The sequence below is a fragment of the Cheilinus undulatus genome, linkage group 18, assembly GCF_018320785.1.
Source record: "Cheilinus undulatus linkage group 18, ASM1832078v1, whole genome shotgun sequence".
In the NCBI taxonomy this organism is placed as follows: Eukaryota; Metazoa; Chordata; class Actinopteri; order Labriformes; family Labridae; genus Cheilinus; species Cheilinus undulatus.
The window spans coordinates 28,682,797-28,702,774 of record NC_054882.1 but is presented as its reverse complement, the minus strand read 5'-3'; the positions used below and the strand labels follow the sequence as shown (position 1 = coordinate 28,702,774).

General features: G+C 39.8%; 1 protein-coding gene across 5 annotated transcripts in view; it reads left to right on the top strand.

Annotated features, from left to right (window-relative positions):
- LOC121526521 (AT-rich interactive domain-containing protein 1B-like) overlaps nucleotides 1-19,978 on the top strand; it is a 255,600-nt gene that overhangs the window by 193,135 nt on the left and 42,487 nt on the right. For all 5 annotated transcript variants that reach the window (XM_041813175.1, XM_041813174.1, XM_041813176.1 and 2 more), the window contains 2 exons: nucleotides 2,728-2,814; nucleotides 9,413-9,592. In XM_041813175.1, coding sequence (XP_041669109.1) covers nucleotides 2,728-2,814; nucleotides 9,413-9,592 — 267 coding nt within the window. The remainder of the gene's footprint in view (nucleotides 1-2,727; nucleotides 2,815-9,412; nucleotides 9,593-19,978) is intronic.

The window sequence follows — 19,978 nt, the reverse complement described above, 5'->3', positions numbered from 1 at the left end:
GGGGTTTGTCTATGAAATAATTAAAATTGATGTTGATTTTTGTAGTAGTAGTCAATCACTTTTCTTGGGGTCTTGGGGTCTTGGGGGGGCTCAGCTTTTCTTAGATATAAGTGGGGGGGCTCCTGATAAAAAAGGTTGTGAACCACTGATTAAGACTTTGTATGATAGTTTAAAAATGAAAAGTGCCCCAAAGTTGAGGATTCTGGACATGGCTCTGCCCTCAACATGTCAGAAATCCATCCAACAAGTTGGGAGCAGCTGGTCGGGCTGTAGTCAGGTCATGCTCTCGTACATGTTCTAGTACACCGCCTGACAAACGACGCACGGTGAAGGCTCAGTTATGCTTTTGGCATGTATAGTTGCATGGGCACAAACTAATGCAGTTAGCTAATTAACTAATGCATGGAAGTTACAGAGAAAGAGTTTTTGTTTATGTTATAGCAAACCATATTTCAGCGATTCTTGCTGCTAAAACAAAAAGGCAGAGGAGATGCTCTATGGCCATAAGGGGGAGTGCAATATACTTGAGAGATAGATGAGGACGTACACTAATCTTCTTCATTTCCTGCTGTATATGATATTTTATGCCAGTTATGTTAAATCATCTGGTTTTCTCTGTGATCCTTCAAGGGAGAACCATACAGATGTTTTCTGATCTCTTTAACGACAACTTCTTCAAATCGGCTATATAAAGTTAAAGACAATAAACATTTAGACTAAGAGTAATGACTAAACTCTGATTACTTTTTATTGACTTAAAATGGACTCAAACATTTTTTTGTCAACCAACAAACCTTAAAGTACAAAAATGAATAACATGTGATCAAAATTAGAACAAATTTCTATCTAAAAATGAATGCTAAATCTGAAATAGCTGCCATAATTACACTGATGTGTAAGTCATGTTTTTTAATGAAAAGATAAGAGTCCTACTTTGTCTTAAATACCAAATAAATCAAATAAATCACTTCTATTGAATCTTTCCTTTGGAAAACATAAACCAAGTCTGTTCCTGCAGTGCTGTTAATCACTTTTAGCTGACACCTACCCCGATGTCAGCTGTTTCAGGCATTAAAAATAGAAATAAAGAAACAATTAATCTTAGTACTGCTTTTCTTGTTTGCATTTGTAGCTTACAAAGAGCCATCAATGTTAATTTCAGTCTGTTTCATAACCATCAAACCAACACTGCTACTTCAACAGAGAAGCACTTTCTTTAGCCTTTGCACACTTCTGTTTGCCCTTCTCTCCTCACACACAGTGACAGATTAACCATTGGTTTATTTGCTCCTTGAAGCCACACCGCTGGATCTATTCAAGTGTAAGGCAGGGGGTCTGTAGGTGTATGCATGTGTAGAGGGTGGCGTGTTAGTGTGAGAATATTTTTGCTCCCTTCCTTGTGTTTCCTTGTGTGTGCAAGTGTGTTTATTTATACTTGTTTGTCCAATTACTTTTTACGTCTGTGTGTTGGTGTGCGTGTTTGTGTGTAGGCGGGCGGGTGTATGGAAATGTTGTTTATGCAGTTTTATGCAAAGCAATTATGTTGACTTAATTGGGTTTGTTTATGTGGAGAGTGTGCCACCTCCAGTCATGTATTAATGCTACCATGGACAGACACATTACACCTCCTGCAGCAGCACCCTTTCTACTGTGTGATTGAATAATGTGAAGTGTTTCCTTTATAATAATGGATTTATATTCAGTGTGACTTTTAAAGACACTGTAGCAGCAAAATTGTAATAATTCAGCACTCCTGTATTTCATAATATATCATCCCGAGTAAACAATTACTTTTGGCTGCTGGTCCTATTTCTATGGGAGCTGATAAAACAGCTGATAATCTGTCCTGAGCATGGCAGTTAAAAACATCTCTCATATGATTTGGTATGCTTCATGTGGCTGTAATTAACTACTCAATGTTAACTGTATTCACAGTGAGCACAACTAGTACTTTTGGAAAAAACGTAGTTGTCTCTTCCTTTCCTTGTCGTCTCAGGTCTGAATCCAAAGATAAAAGGTTAATTTGCCATCTCCCTCCTTCCTCTAGGCCGAATCAATTCACCACAGTCTCCGTCTGCCATTGTCCTAATCAGACTCTCAGCTCACTATTGGATTTCAATGGAACAGGCACTGCCCAAAGACCTGCACAACCAGCTGATCAATGGGCCTCAGATGGCTCTGGTTTTCTATAGGGGATCACTCTGGTTTTAGTGCTTACACAAGGAATTGGCCCAGGGTCTGACGACTTGGTATTACCCCCTGGAAGTGCATTTGTCATTTAGCTAAAAGAGAGCCACAAACAACTTCATGTCTGGTGATTGTGCTTCTTGAAGTTGAAGAAGCAAGTCGAAGACGGCCTCAGTCAAAACAAAACTTTCAGCTCAATAAGAATTTCTCCTCGTTTTTCTTTCAGCCATCAATAGGCAGAAAACTTTGTGAACTCTGTAACTTCTATGCAGTTGAAATCTACTGACAAAGTGGTCCTTCAGTGCCTTATTGTTCTTGATGTTTTCTTCCATTTTCAAGCAAGGCATACAATCAGAAAATAAATCAATTTCTCAATTGACCTTGCTTTCATGCATTCAATTGTATTCAATTCATACAAAACGTTTTTATTTAAATGTGACAGCTTTTGTTGCAAAGGCAGTGTTGGACCTTTTAAACTCTGAAATGTGACAAGTCAGTTCTTTGTCAAGTGAACACCTGGATCTTTATGTTGCTCTACAGGCTCCAGTATGACCCCACAGAGCACTGGGAATGGACCAGATGGTGCCCACCCACCAAACACCCGCTCACCCATGGCTCAGGATAGAGGTATGTGTAGACTTCCTCCACACATGTGCCTGGAAATGTCTTTTTCAGGATAGGATGCCAATGAAATTTCTTGTTGCACAGGGCAGGGGTCATTAAAAGGGGTATCAGGAGGCATCACAAAGGCAGACGAAGTAACAGAGTCCCATGCTAAAATCATAGTTTTTGTCTTTACATCATCTAATTGGACGTATTCACAGATTCTGCGAATAAGTCAGAAAGGCCCACTTATTTTCACTAAATGTCAGCTTGCTCTCAATCAGTTAAACCAAAATATTTGTGCTGACACATCAGCTCAGCATACAGAAATCTTACCTGTTGGTTCGCCGGAAAAACTTTGAAGTTAATCCCTGGTTAGAAATGTGTCTCTTCACATTTAATCATGCTCCTGCTGACCCTGCAATTTCTAGGAAATTTTCTGGAGTTTGTTTAGATGTGAAAACACTGTGTGTGAGTATTAGCCTCTGGTATAATAAAATTAAATTAAAATTAAAATTAAATGACTTATTTAAAAGGAACTTGTTTACTAGTAAACGTTACCTTAGAGTTCCCAAGACAATTGACTTTTTTATGCATGTCATGGCTCAAAATGAGCTGCTACACTTCCTCAACTAGTTGATCAATTAATCAGGGAGAAACTAGTTATAAAAATAATGATTATCAGTCAACTGATTCACTGATTGGTGTAAGAGAATTGTTAAAAATTTGCTTTGTCTCAGCGCGCCGGTAGTCGAGTGGTTAAGGCGCACGCCATATACGCAGGCGACCCGGGTTCAAATCCAGCCCGTGGCACTACTTCCTGCATGTCTCTCCCCGCTCTCCTCCCTGTTTCCGACTCTATCCACTGTCCTATCTAATAAAGGCAAAAAAGGCCAAAAATAAATCTAAAAAGAAAAAAAAATTTGCTTTGTCTCAATAACTAGATTAAATATCCCCTATTTCTTATATGAAAATGAAATGCTTTTGGTTTTAAACTCTTGGTTTAACAAAGCAGCAAAAATATGATGACTTTCTGGGCTCTCTGAAATTATGATGAGCTGTTTTCTCAACTTTTTCACTTTTTATAGACCGAACTATAACTGGTCAGTAGTCAAAAAAAATAAATGAATAAAAGTTGTGGATTCATCTATTAAGAAATTAGAATAATCACTTTAGACCGAGCAAAAATTCTCAGAAAGACACAAGGTTTTTGAATTATGTGTCAGTAACACAAAGCAATAAGGTTTTGCAAGACAGTCTGGCTGCAGACCGTTCTCTCACAGACTCACAGACCCTTTATCTCAGACGCTGTATATCTCAGAAAGGAAATACGGACTAAAACTTTTGAAATAAAATCTGATTTACCTTCTGTTTAGGGTTAGCGTAAGGGATTAGATAAGCATTAGGATACCAAAAGTTCAAAGTTAAAAACCTGACCTGCAACACCTAATTACAAAATGTTTAATAAAGCAGAGTAAACATAACCCTGCAAAGCAGATGGATACGCCTGTTTACTTGTTTTTCACTGGACATTCCATCTTGCAAAGCTCCCATCTGAACCGTTTGGGCCCAGTTAGAAAGCGACAGGACCAATCAGCAATGAGGGGCAGTACTTTTAGGTGCAGCAGAGTCGTGATGTAAACAAGCAGCAACAAGAGCTGGTGCAGTTATGGAGGAAGAGATTAGCGTGGATGCTACTAAAGTGCCAGTTTTATCAGAACTTGAGAACATTTCCTTGTTAAAAGAAGAACAAAGAACGGCAGTGAGTTGTTTTCTTTTCAAAAACGACAAAAGTCAGGTACTTACATGTCTATAGTCGCCATGTTTCGCGTTATTCCTCGGTAGCTGTGCATAGCAGCTACATCAGATGTTTTGTTGCTCTTATTGGCCCGTAGAGATGTTACAGAACGTTCATCCAATCACACTCTGAGTTTTTTTCAGAGCCTCTGCCTTTTTTCAAACGTTTCCTATTGAAGCTTTCCCAGAGGGATGTGTGAAACACATCCATCTGACGTGTCAGGTTAGAGTAAACAGTCCGCTTACAGGAAAAAAAATCATATCCTCATGAAAACATTCTAACACAGCAAGTGTAGCTTATGTTGCAGAGTTAGCTAAAGGTAAGCTCACAAAGAAGCTACATAAGCTACATATCTACATTATCTACATAGCTAAGTAAGCTTTAGCTGTGCTTGCTAAAGCTCACATTGCTAAAGCTAACTTAACTACTGATATTGGAGCTTTGTGGCTTTTGTAGCCAACAAAGCTAAAAGTAAGCCCACAAAGCTGCTTCATAACTTACATATCATTATCTACATAGCTAAGTAAGCTGTAGCTGTGCTTGCTAAAGCTCACATTGCTAAAGCTAACTTAACTATTGGTTGTAGCTTTTGAAGCCAACAAAGCTAAAGATAAGCTTACAATGCAGCTATGCAGTTATTTTTTCTACATAGCAATTTTAGCTTTAGTTATGTCTGCTAAAGCTCACAAAGCGGCTAAAGCTAAGTTAGTGATATTGGCTTATGTAGTAACATTAATTATGTAGCTAGCGTAACTTTGTTAGCCTTAGTTAAAGCTAAATAAGCTAAAGCAAGCCACTTTTCATGTAACTACTTCTAAAACGTGTCAGTACATAATTTAATTCTGGATTAGACCTCTGACCTTTTTCATTGATTTTATATCTGAAATTTTTCTTAGTCTGTAATGTTGCAGTGTGCTTATTTCATGAATGTAACTGTCATACGTGGTTTATTGATAAAGTTGAATTAAAAAAAAAATATCCAAAACTGTAAATACATTGTTTTGGCAAATTATAGCACTTCTGAGATGTCTCGGGTGAACAGTCTGAAATTGGCCATCAGAGATGAATGGTTTGCAGCTAAACCTCTCTGTCATTGGTAAACCACTGCAAAATGGTAAAATTAATCATTCAGTCAATCATGGACTTGAAACCTTTAGGCATCATATATTTGAGTCATCCCAACTGACAAATCTGACTTTACTACTGTGACAACACTTCTAAAATACTTTATGTAACTCCATACTCTGGCAGCCTTGTTTCTGTTGTTGTTGTTGCCTTTTGTTTGTTTGTTTTTGTTTCTTCAGTTATTTTGTTGCTTTTGTGTACATACTTTAAAACTGGAAGTTTAAATCAAATATATATATTAATTAAAAAAACATTTAGTCAATCTATCCTGGGCTTTGTTCAAATCCAACCGTGTGTTCTCATTTGATAAAGCCACTTCATTTCTGGCAATGACATGCTTCCAAAGGCTTGTAACACGAATGCTAACCCACAGGCCACATGTGCCCGCCAAACGAGAAATTGTTTCCAGCAATTATGTCCACTTCTCAAGTATGACTAAAAACAGCTCTGTTTTTCATTTTTTAAAAAAAGCAACCACACAACATTGCAAAAAATCCTGAAAGACCAGGATGTAACCTTAATGGAATGACTGCGATGCTCTCACTCTATCAGCAACTGAAACGCAGTTAACATCTGAGAGAGACAGAGGGAGTGGACGGATGAAGGTGGAGACACAGAGAGGGAGGCAGTGTAAAAGGTTATTTCCCAACATGATGAAATCAAGCTGGAGATTTAATGCAGCTCTCTAATGCCTGTAAACCTCCAGCCCTCCCCAGCCCAGTCCAGGAAAATAGAGCGCCAGTTAACAGGCTGGTGGTTGCTTTTTACAGTTTTCCTAGCTAGGATTAACCCCCCTCCCTTCCCCGATGCACACGCCCCGCTTTGCTCAAGTGCCTGCCTCCCTAAGAGCCTCTCTCCACTCTTCATTTCCATAAATCCGCTGAATGTCCCTTTTTTCCCCCTAGTGTCTCTTGCGTGCTTTGCCGGCTGCCTGTTGTTGTTGTCCGGCTGAGAGCTTCATTCACTTTGCCAGAATGGGAAAAGGTTTATGTGTGTGTGTGTGTGTGTGTTTAGGTGTGTGTGGAGAGGGAGAGCGAACGAAGCAGAGAGAAATCCTTGAATGTGTTATTTGCTTTTAGCACTGTCTGCACAATGTTCCTCTCCTCATCTATTTTCCAGGCAATTTAAAGTGCGATATTACACACTGTAATTTTTTTCTGCTCCTCTCCAGAATCCCCTTACCCTAATGGAAGCAAAACATTACAATAATGTCCTCGCTACTTAAACCCAGCACTCGCAGCCTAAGCACTTTCAGGCCCCAATCGCTCTTTCCCTCCGTTGCACTGTCTTTCCCTCCCACACACACTTTCTTTTTATACGGCCTCTCCCTCTGTCTCAGCCTCTTTCTTTTCCTTGCATACGCAAACACACAGAGACAGCGTTTACTGCACTCTTTTCCAGTTATCTCCCCCCACACCCCCAGAAACACCAATATGTTCACACATGTACGGTACGTGCACACAAGCATGAAGTACAGTGTCTTTAAAAAGTATTCACTCTGTTGGATGTTTCGCCTTTTTATTAATTTATAAATCATTCATAGTCAGTATAATTTGGCTTCTTGACAAAATAAACGGCTTTAATGTCAAAATGAAAACAGATTTCTATAAAGTATTGTCTATTGATTAAAACTATGTAATATAAAAGAATAAACTACATAAATACTCACCACCTTCAAGTCAATATTAAGAAGACGCACCTTTGGCTGCAATCACATCACTGAGTCTGTGTGGATAGGTCTCTATCAGGCTTGCACATCTGGACGTTGCAATTTTACTCCATTCTTCTTTAAAAAACGCTCAAGCTCTGTCAGGTTGCTGAGGGATCGGGCATGAACAGCCCTTTTCCAGTCCAGACACAAATTCTGCATTGGATTGGGGTCAGGGTTTTGACTCTGCCACTCCAAAACATTCACCTTGTTGTCTTTAAACCATTTCTGTGTACCTTTTGCTGTATACTTTGGGTCATTGCCTTGCCAGAAAATAAATCTTCTCCTAAACCATAGCTCTCTTTTGTAGACTGAATCAGATTGTAATCCAGCATTTTCCTATATTTTGCCGCATTCAGTTTCCCTCTACCAGCTGCCAAGAAGCATCCCCACAGCATGATGTTGCCACCACCGTGCTTTGCGGTGTCTGCCAAACATAGCATCTTGTCTGATGGCGAGCTCTAGTGAAGATTTCATATGAGTTTTCTCCAGCAGTGGCTTTCTCTTTGCCAGTCTTCCAATAAAGTAAGGAACCCGGACAACAGTTGTTCTATGCACTGGCTATCCAGTCTTAACTGCTGAAGCTTTTAACTCCTCCTCTGATTTGCTTGGAGTGTTCTTTTGTCTTCGTGGTGTAATGGTAGCCAGAAATACTAGTTAACTGGTGACTGGACCTTCCAGACACAAGTGCCTTTATACTGTAATCACTTGAGACACATTCACTGCACTCAATTGATCCAAATTTCACTAATTGTGTGACTACTAGCACCAGTTGGCTAGACCTTTTTTTATTAAGTCAGTCACTTTAAAGGGTGTGAATATTATGCACTCATTTTACATTACATATTTTTATTTAACTGTCATCACTTTGTAGAAATATGTTTTCACTTTGACATTAAGAGTTTTTCCTTTCAAAATAGATAAATATCAACTATGATTGATTTGTAAAATCAGTATAAGGGGTTGAATACATTTTATTGGCACTATAGTACTTGTGCCGCATTTTTAAAACTCCATCCCCTCCCACATTTCCATGTGCTCTCACAGCAAAAACAAGGAATCACACAAGCTCCAACTTGCAACTTCCATCTCAGTCGTAGCCCCAAACCTCAAATTCACTAAAGAGTCAGTTTGAGCACACTCATTCAGCAAAGCGGATAGCTATCAAAGTTTACAGCCAAGCGGGCCCAATCCATTCACACCTAATCTGCAATACTGAATTCCCTTTAACACACACTCACGCACACACAGAGTTGCCCACACACTCTCTTTTTCCCTCAATGGCCGTCCAGCGACCTTTCCCCATTCGTGGCGGATTGAGAGACCTTTCTGTGGATTTTGAAAATGAACAGGATGGCTTGAAAGAGCGAAGCCCAAGCGAGAATCGCTCCAAATGTCAATTTGAATGGTGAAGGCGAGTTTGGGCCTGAGAGGCTTTGACACGTCTATTGACAGAAGAGCTTAGAATAACATAGTAGTCATGGACAAATCAACAGCTTATTCTGTAGAGAGTGGAGCACAGCTTTTTCTTCTTTTCAGTCAGTTGTATCCAGTCTTTGTAAACATACACACAGATTCAGCCTTTAAAGGTATATAGTCCTATGTGTTTAAGGTCAGGCAAACACTTGACCTCAGCTTTTGCTCAGGTAGAGTACACCAAAGCTTCTGTTTGTGTTTATTTGTACTCTTGCTTCCTTTTACATGTCAGTGTGTTCTTTTTGTACATGTTCAATACACATACCGTATTACTTGCTGATATGAATCAACGAGTAACAGGAGAATATGCAGCGGTACACTGTAGTCAAATGAAAGGGAGGCTTTATGTGAGGAAATTAAATAAGTATCATAATTCACTGAGCAAGAGAATGATTATCCTCCAGCTCAGTCCCTCAGACAACATGGGATTTTTCTCAGCAGGTTCAGTTACTGCCCAAAGCTTGTTGAGTTTCTGGCAGTTCACATTTCTTTTTATTTCTGTTTGTGTGTTTCAGGATTTATGTCCAATGTGCAGAGGAACCAGTCCAGCTCTCAGTTTGTTTCTCCTCAGTCTGGTCCTCCTGTCTCCCCACACCCCTCACCTGGGGGCCCACTGTACCCAGGAATGAGTCCCTACTCCCAGAGTGGCCCTTCAGGCCCATATGGACCTCAAGGATCTCAGTATGGACACCAAGGTTAGAGCTTATTAACCTGAATTGGGGTGATTAAACAAGCCTTTTTGTTTCTGTTGTGAAATTGCTTTTGAATGAATAGAAGAATCTAAAAGATTGGCCCATTTACTAAAGGATATTTCAGTATTTTTGTAGTTGGGCCGTAGGAGGTACCTAACCGTAAAAGTGGCATTAGCTTCCAGTGATTTCAGTGAGATTTGCTGCTTTAAGAAGGACCCACTGGTTGTACCGACCAGGAAGCTAGGCTGTACAGATCGGTACAGTTTCTCTGTGGAATTTTGCAAGTTTTTGGTAAAAATAGACCACAGAGCCATGTTGGCTCAAACGTACACACTGTCAAAGGCCTTGGCTCTTACATTGCAAAATAGTGCCGAAACACAGAGGTTATCTCATCTGGGTATCAAATAAAATGCCTCAAAAATTGTCAGTAGTGCGTACATTTGAGCCATCTGTTACATTGTACAGCCTAGCCTTCTGTCCAGTAGAACCAGCAAGTCCTCTTTAAAGGAGCAATGCCCTCTGAAATCACTGGAGGCTAATGCCACTTCTACTGCTACGTACCTCATACGACTCAACTTCAAAAATACTAAAATATCCCTTTAACAGTAAATCCAGACTCTTGTTATGGCTCCATGCACAATAGAAATTGATGCAACTAAAATAATCAAACATGGTTTCAAGGCATGCCAAACTAGTAATGATTAAGACTTTAATTCAAAAAAAGATTGTATTTGTTTTTAAGTCGTTAGAGTTAACTTATTTTCTTACTGCTAGCTTTTGTATCTTTGAGTCCCAGTCCCATCTCCTGACTATCTAGAAAACTCTACTCACTGTGGAGCAGCTTCCCAATTTTGTACTACACAGCTGTCTTCATTTAAAGGCATTACTGTTAAAATATCCAGCATGGGTGATGAGTGCAAATTTGTGATTCAGAGTTCACTCTTGTCCAAAAACTTGTGCAGCTTTATGTCCTTTTGTTAGCAAAGTCATTTATCTTTTCAATTTAACTCAGTTAAATCCATTTTATGGTGACTTTTGCCATTTGAAATGTTGTTAGGACAAGGTCTTTACACTTCCTCATGAAGAACTGTCAGTAATAGAAGATTCAACTGTATGTCTCTTTTGAAAATGTTTTTTTACTGAGGTCTCAGTTTAGGGCATCCAAGACAAAAATCTAGAAACAGAAGAAAAAAATTAATCTACAATCTAAGGACACTTTTTTAACCTAAAAGCCAGTCCATCCTAAATTCCTGTAAATACCTTTTTGCTGGAGTTTTTCATTTTCTCAGCGCTCTAATGAGACATTTAGTCCTTGGTGTCAGGCTCATTGAAACCACGTAAAAACAACTCCTTCTTTTGTAACAAAGGATAGAACATTCAGAGACATTTTTAGAGAGACTTTTGCAAACTAAAAGTGGGAAAATTATTTTTTTAAAGCTATGAATCCTTTCAAACTTTTGATGAATTATCAATAAAGACAAACATGAGCAGGCCTTGTATAGACTCACTGTGTTGGCTTTTACCTGACACCTGATTTGTTGAACAGCTTCTGCTTTCTGACAAGTCGTATTGGAGTGATGAATACAGCATGCATCGTTCATTCAGAGGCATTATAGAAGAGTTTGGCCTCAGATGGGAAAGCCACATTTGTCTTTTTATCACTGTTGGCCCCCATTTCACAGTCACACTGGGCCTTGACATCAGTGCCATTGGTTTCAAAGAAAATTTGTTAATGAGAAATTAAAAAAGACTCATTTTGAAAGACATTTCTACCCTGTGTTTCAGTCTCTTATTCTATCTATGTCTTTTTACAGTATAACTTCCCTACACACACAAACACAGATAGATACACTCTTCACTTGTGCTGTGTTGTGGGTCCCACTGCAGGCATTAAAACCAGCACTTCTCGAGGGTGCGACTCTCAGAATATTCATGAGACACTTGAACTGGGGACAGACCTCTTGGCCCCGCTCATGATAAGATTATGAGGTAGCTGCAGACTCACAAGGCAGACTGACACGTTCAGAGGTTTATCTACTGAATGATGATGTCCAATGCTGTCGGTAGCCTGAAGGCTTCAGTCTTTAGAAAAAGGATCCAGTGTTTTTTTAAGAAGATTCGACAGTTTAGTTGTGATATTTTTTCCATGGAGTATCTGCAAGATACTTTGAGAAGCACAGTTTTTGTAGTTAAATTATTGTACGTTACAGATCCAGAGTCTGGCTCATTTGATCAGTCTGAACACAAGCGTACTGGACTGAGGCACTGTACCCAAGTCTCAGGTGGTCTCAGGTAAAACTCTGCTCTAGAGCTGAGTTTGCATCACAGAGTAGAGTTGTAAGTTTAATTTTAAATGTCTTCTGTTTGATAGAAAATCTTTGTGTACATGCAGCACAGCTTCATTTCATCCTCAGAGCTAGAGGTACGAAGATTATCATTATTGGCGTCTCAAAAATTATAAAGGCATCCATTGGTAGCATCTCATCAGATGACAATGTACGGTCCGAGCTGACACTTTTGCACCCTGAGTCTGCAGAACAGCCTGAATTTGTGTGGAAGTTGACTGAGGATGTTTACCCACCATTCCAACTATCCTGCTTGCATTCTTTTGTCAGTTTTTCTCTTCCGTCCATGTCCAGGGAAATTAGCCACAGTTCCATGGGTTATAAACTTCTTGATTATATTACACACAATGGACAAAGGAATTTCACGATGTCTGGAGATGGTCTTGTAACCTTGAGATTGTTCATATTTTCCCGCAATTTTGCTTCTTAAGTCCTCAGACAATTCTCGGCTCTTCTTTCTTTTCTCCATGCTTGGTGTGACACACACAGGCATACAACACAAAGGTTGAGTCAACTTTTATACTTTCTAACTGGCTTCAGGTGTGATTTCAAGATTGCCGGCACCTGTTACTGCCACAGGTGAGTTTAAATGAGCATCACATGCTTGAAATAAAATGATTTACCCACAGTTTTAAAAGGGTGCCAATCATTTTGTCCAGCCCATTTTTTGAGTTTTGAGTAAAATCATGTCAATTTGGCTTTTCTCTTCTGCTTTTTTGTGTTGTTCCAATGCGCATAAATGAAATAAACATATGTATACCAAAACATTTGTAATTGCAACAATTTCTGGGAGAAATGGTGTATTTTCTGGAACAATTCCAGAGGTGCCAATATTTTCGTCCATGACTGTATTTACCTGCTCCAGTGGCTGCTAATTTCCCACAGTGATACACACAAGTGTACTCAGACACAGAGGGATGTTACTAACATGAAAATAGACCAGCAGGGGAGAGAAGAAGGATAGCAAACCTGTTTGGGCACAGTACACAGAGATTTTGCTTAATTTGAAAATGCCCTGAGCAGCATCACGTTTTCCTCAATACTAAATCCAGTGACATGAAAAGGGGATATGATTTTTACTGTCATGTTTTACAAGAATGCAGTCTTTTCTCTACTGAAACATTAGCTGTGTTTGACATAGGGAAATCCTGATGCTAAAGTAAAAAAAATCATTTTATTCTCATTGATCTACACTCAGTACTCCGTAATGACGAAGTGAAAACAGACTTTTAAACATTTTTTGCAGATTTATGGGGATAAAAACCTGAAATATCACATTGACATAAGTATTCAGACCATTTTCAACAAGCCTTGAAATTTAGCTCAGATGCGTCCCATTTCTCTCAATCTTTGCTGAGATGTTTCCACACTTTGATGGAGCCCACTGTAGTAAAATAAAGTCATTGGCCTTTAGAAAGGCAGATTGGTGCAAGGCTGCAGCGATGTTTGTCCCTCTGGGTTAGAGTTACTTTGTCCAATCTCCACACATGATCTCTGGAGCTTAGTTAGAGTGACCATCGGCTTCCTGGTCATTTCTCTCACTACAACCCTTCTCCTCTGATTGCTCAGTTTGGCTGGACCACCAGGTCTCCACCTGTACCTTGCAACAATCCTGTCTCTGAGCTCTGCTGGAAGTTCCTTTGACCTCATGGCTTGTTTTTTTGTCAGCTGTGATGCCTTCTATGGAGAGGTGTGTGCCTTTCAAAGCCACATCCAATAAATTTGTTTCACCAAAGGTGGACTCCAATCAAGGGCTTCAGTAAAAAATCAAAACACTTTGAATAAATATTTTTCTAAGGCAGTTATTATTTTTCAAAAACAGATATCTTCAGTGTTTTAAATTATGCTTCACATGATGATGTGTGAAAGTGTTTCATTTATGGCTCGTATTGATGCAAGTTTACAAATAACAAAAATATTACATTATCCCTCAGAATTTTAGTTCAGATATTTACAGTGAGGGAAAGAAAGGGCTAAAGTACAACAAGTATGATGGAGCAAAATTTTTATTTCAGTTAATCACAGTAAAAAGGCTTCTTTGTCTACATCAGACACATCAACAATTTATTCAATATCCAGAAATCAACCCTGGATAAAAATAACAAACAAACCACTGATTTCAGGAAATCTGAAAAAAAAAATATTTTGGATCGCTCTAGATAATTAAGAATTCTCCTCTTGCTTGTTTCCTCCAACATATAACTCCCGGCCATCCAACAAACGCTGTCATCTGCTGTTGTACTTTGTTTTCTGCCTTTGGCGAGACACCAGATGAAACATTATGGTATTTTTTGGTTAATGTGTGTTTTAATGTGTCACCTTGATAAATGCGCCCATCCGTGCATGCGTTTTCCCAAAATTGCGGTCTCTCCCTCGCATTTGTTAATGTTGATTAATAGCCCTAATGCATGTGGTATTTGGTCTCCCTTCTCCGCCCACTCCTATCTCTTAATGTGACTTTGGCTTGGCTGACAGCCCAGTAAGCAGACAGAAAAAGAGGAATAAAGTAAGCAGAAAGCGACAGCGAGGCGGACTAGCCTCCGAGAAGCTCTGGAGGCAGATGAGCGTGAAATCTCACATGGGTGACAGGAGAGATGTTCCCATCAGAAACAGAGAGAGAACAGCTCAGGCCTGCTGTCTGCTTGTCACACATATTCGCCATATATATTTATGTATACTCTCATTCAAATTTAATACACTTGCAACTGACCTGCATCTGTCCTGCTTCAGCGCTCGAGGATATTTTCAGACAGCAGCAAGTGAGCATCTCCAAAGAAGGTCTTCTTGAGCGGCTACATTTGTTTCTTCACATAGCACTTTTGAGAACATACGTATAAATATGGATTCTCTCTCATCTTACCTGCTGTTGCAACATTTTCTAGCCTACTAGAGACACCCTACTAAAATCAGAGCTGCCTAAAACAGCAATCGTACTAAAAATCTTTGTCTTAGATTGAAGTATTTACTGCGTATGCTTTAGTGTGAGCAGAGTTCATTTAGATGTCTTTTAGATGTATTTTAATTAGTTTAGTTGTTTTGATATTGTCTGTTGTACAGTTAACCCTGCTTTGTCTCCTTTGGCCATTTTTCTGGTGGATTGTTGTTGTTGTTGTTTTTAATGGGAGCAGGTTCCTACACATCCTTGAAAAGTCTTACAGGTTTTAAATTGACCTTTTTTAAATGCAAGGCCATGAATAGTCTTTTAGACATCACTTTGACTAAGACATGTATCCAGTCATAATTTCTAGCTACATTTATTCAATTTTTATACCCCTTATATTTATAGCGTATGTTAGGATTATGTCACTGCATGTTATATTCATAGAAAAGAGGCATTAAATGTGCTGGAGATAGTCAAATGTGGGTTTCTTTGACCCAAAAATTAATCATATCAATTGACATTTCATTAACAGTTCATTAAATTGGACAGTTCAGCTCTGTCTAGTGTACTGAAATACCTCACATGACTTCTCTTAACCATATGCCGCACAAAAAGTGGTTAATTTTTCAAAGCTCAGGTCTTTAAAAAGGTCTGAAAATGTCTTGAATTGCATTCTTAAAAGTATGTAGTAACTCTGTGTGAGACACATTTGCACCATGAGTGAAGTTGTCCACTGAGTTATAGAATGACTAGGTTTTCCTAAAGGACACATATTAGTCTTCTTTAGTATGAATTGCCTTGCTTTAAGATTGACTCTTTGCTTTGTTCTTACTTGAGGAGATCCCCCTTGCCACAGATTATCAGTAGTTACTGCAGCTCTGCAATACTGTAAAATATAATGCTTTCAAAAGTGTAGTTCAGCTATGTGTAGTGTGGACAAATGTAGCAAGTTTGAGGTGCTACATGTAACTACATTTCTTTGGTGTACATTATAATTTTATATGGAGGTGTGACTTTACCAGAACAACCTGGTTGGAGATCATTTCTCTTGTTGTTCTTGCCAACAAGGAAAGGTCATATTTTACTTTACACACACTTTACACAGTAGCTACTCAGAACTTAAAGTAAACTTTATTTAAATACTTTTTATTTGAGTAGATTTATATATCAGTAACCAGAGCAACTGTTCTTTTACTGAGTACAATATGTGCTTTTTCCAGTCACACACTGTGTCAACTGAGCTGACCAGCATCCCTGGATGTGTTTAAAAAAGATTTTGATTTGACTTAGAGATTGTTTTGCAGGCTAGTTTTTTATGCTGTTTTATGAAATGCTTCATACTGAAATTTTTCAGCTGTCCGTTGGAAGACTTTCTTATTTTCAAGGTTGGTTTTTAACATTTTTGCAGGTTTTCTGCAGTCTTTTACATTCCCAGCTACACTGTGGTAAAGTAATGCTCTTGCTGAAATGAATGACAAGGCTCAGTGTTTTTTCGTGAAGAGCTAGTAACATGTTGTTTTCATACATAAAAAATAAAAACACAAGAAGACAATTGCTGTGAGAAATTTAAGACCTAACTTTTAAATTCTTCAGCACTTCAGCACAGAGTGTAAAGCCAGGGCCGCAGTTCTTGAAGGACCAGTCAGGGGCCACCGCTAGGTGAACAGGGCAGCCAGCTGCTGATCATTGTTCTTAATGACAGCTCCAGCTGCTTCCCCTCCTTCTCCCTCGCACAATTATAAATTAGCCAGCCATTAGCTAACACAGAGACACTTCCAAGTTTCTGAACTCTGCTCCATTGTTTTTCTTGGCCCGACAGCCTCTGCTGAGAAATCCAAATACTTGGACCTTCAAGCTGTCTTAGTGATTATGTGTGGGTTAGTATTTCCGGCAAATTTAGTTTGTAACTCACCAAAGAAAATAAAAAATGTCTGGTGTCGTTAAACTTAAAAGGCTGCAGCACTGATCTTTAATCAGGGGCAAAAGAACTGCACACAGTTTATGTAATCCCCTGCATGAGCTCTTTCCAACATACAGTCATGGTGATACATGACTGCAGGAGGAAGTGGTCCTTACACAAACAATACTGAAATATTTAGTAGTTATTTCCAGAGATCTCTGATTAGAAAAGTCTGCTTCCTAGACTGTAGCCAAGGCTTTTATTCCAGATTGATGTACAAGGAAATCTCAGCCAAATCTCTTTGTCAGAATGAGAGCTCTTACAGTGAGTGGACTGTCGAGTATTTCAGAAAAATATTAAAGCTGTTAAATGTTTATAGCTGTCCTTTAAAAGCCCTCTTTACTCAAGTTAAACTGATCTCGTACTGTGTGTTGATATCAGGCTCTCCAGGACTCAAATGACTCCAGCAGCTGTTTTAAAGACATGCATGTGGACATGGTACTGAGCCAGCATGTTGAGAGCAGAGGAGGATATCAGGCCATTACAGGATAGAGATTTGGAGTCTGTCTCAGCTCTGCCCTCCCTTCCACCCATCACATCACTCCCCACCACCCCCTACCCTCTCCCGCCCCCCTCGAGGGGTTAAGCACTCTGCTAGTAATGACCATGCTTCAGACAGCACTTTTAGGCCTTGGTGCCTTGCTGGAGCCGCGGTGTAATTCAGCCAAAAAAGCCTGTGCCCGGGGGAGGGAGTGGACTTTTTCGGAGGAAATTGACAGTGTGTGGAGCTCGTCAGCCCCAAGGCGAACCTCAGCCCTGGCTCAGACTCCCTGCCGGGGAAGGTGCTGAGGTGGCTGGGAGAGGATGTGGGGGCCTCTGGCAAGAGAAGACACTGCAAAAAAAGAACCTATCCAGCCCAGCAAGTCATTTATGTGTTGTAGTTTAAAGCTAAGTCTTAAACAGTAGAAAGTGAGGGAATAAGCTGTGCTCACATTACTGACAGCTGTAAACTGATCTTCTAGATTTTCTGTCAGTGACAGATGAAGCAGGATTAAAAACAGTCAACATTAGATTTTCAGGAAAAGAATGTAATACTTTGAATTTCTGCAGGATGCAGGAAGTTGAATAAGAAGCAAAAATATTGCAGTTGTTTTATAACAACTGTATCACACACTACTTTTCTAGTCCAGCTCTACAACTAAAACTGTCACTCTCAGACCAACAAAGCAGCCTCAAAAGTATGACAGAAAATACTGTTATTCATTTCTTTATTTGTGTTCAGCCACATGTGGACATGAGCAGCCTGCCCTGTTCCTGTCCTTGGCAGCTCAAGCATGCAGCCATGTAATCTGCGTTCCACTCCTTATTGATGGAGTTTACAGAACTGGAGGGGGCATTGGTGCACCATCATACCAGACTCCACCGTAGCCAGGAGAATGACTGCCTCGGCTGTTAGCATTGGACGGTCCAGTCTGCTGAGGAAGCAGTAGACGTTAATCTGCTCGGTCACACTCCAGCTCTCCCGCGGGACTGCAGGGATTAAACCGGTCGCAGGATATAGCGTCCGCAAAATGCGTGACTGTGCCGGGAATTTCCATGAAATTGTGAACGAAGCACCATGAGCTCTCCTTCTCCTTCTCCTCCCCTCCATTGCGCTATAAATACCTACCAAGACTCCCCAAAGGCACCAAGTGCCCAAGAAGCAGGCAGGACACCAAGACTCAGCCACAAGGACATGAGAAGGGGACAAATAAGAAATGACATCCCCTCTTGTCCTCTTTTCCTCTTGTCCCTCCCTTGATTGCTTTTCAGAGCAGTATGAGCAGCATGCAGAACAGATAGCACACTGCTGATGTGCATACTTTAAGATAACCCTGCAATCCAGGCTCATTTGAGATACAAGAAGTAAAATTTCTGAGCTCTTGGCACAGAAAGCCAAGAATAACTTTCAACTTGAAATACCTTATGTAAGAGCTTCTGTCATGTCTGAGTAAAGAACATGCAACTGCTGAAACAAAGGTTAGATGAAGTCCAGCGTTGCTTCATGCAGGACATGGTAGTCAAACATCCAGTCGTGAACAGCTGACAGCCAGCTGATTTCAATTATCTCATCTCAGCTTCCTCAGCCAATCACAGCTCTTTCTCGCAACACAGTGGTGGGTTATATATGATGTACTTCTCACTAATCCTTCCTTGGATTAATGCAGATGCACCACACTGCTGCTGGCAAAGCTTAAACCTCCTCCACCCCAGCCTCCTCCTTTATAGCATAAAGCTTGTTGCACCCTAATTCAGATTCATACTACCATAGATTCATTGCTTTTTAATTAAATTCATTGTATTCAGTATGCATCCATCCATTTGGGGGTTTCTGGAAAGTCAAAGCACACTGCTTGACTAACCCAGGGAGCATCTTTTGAGCAGAGCGTTCTCTTCCAAGTAAACATATATATCCATTTTGTAATAAATTGGTTAAATAGATGACGAGAGTGCTTCTGACTGAACTGAAAAACTATATCAGACTTCTTAAAATTTTGATGATCCATGGGGCTTATTGCATAAAAAGAGCCCCTAGTGACTTCCAGCTGAACTTCAGCTGCCAAGGTTTTTTTTTATAAGGTCTGAACACATTTAAAGTCACATACACTGTTATATTTTAAGCTAAGTTATAAGATGTCATGGAAGGTTTTCCTCCCACTAGATGCAAAAAGATTTGTGTGCAATAATGTTATAAATTGCATCAATTTATGCTTCACTTGTTATAATTCTGAGTCAGTGATACAATTTTTCAAATTTTTGTCCCCTACCCCTGTAATAATCCATCTTCCTCATCTAATTTAATCTAAGTGGCACTTCCAAAGCCTTAGAAAGACTTGATGACTCTTATGAAAACACCTAGAGTTTCAGGATAGAGCTCTCAGTCATTTTAAAAAGTGGGTTAGTACGCTCTCTGTCCTTGAAGAAGCACTCTGGCGCAACACCAATCCTTCAGGAAGTGAATCAGTCTTGTCAGGACAGAGCAAGACTCTCATAGGAAAGCTTAGCATTAACCCAGTCCCACAGCTACTCTGTCTTTCCTTTGTCAGCCGAGGCAAACATAGCCCACAACCAGAACATTGTGAATGGTAGTACATCAACTCTGATACATTCTCTCCATGCAGGGTGTCGACTTAATGGCACATTTTTTAACATCGGCCTCTTCAGTTAGATTCAGCTAAGAATGTAACCCCTCCAGTAAAGCTGAATTTAGTCTCATGGAAACT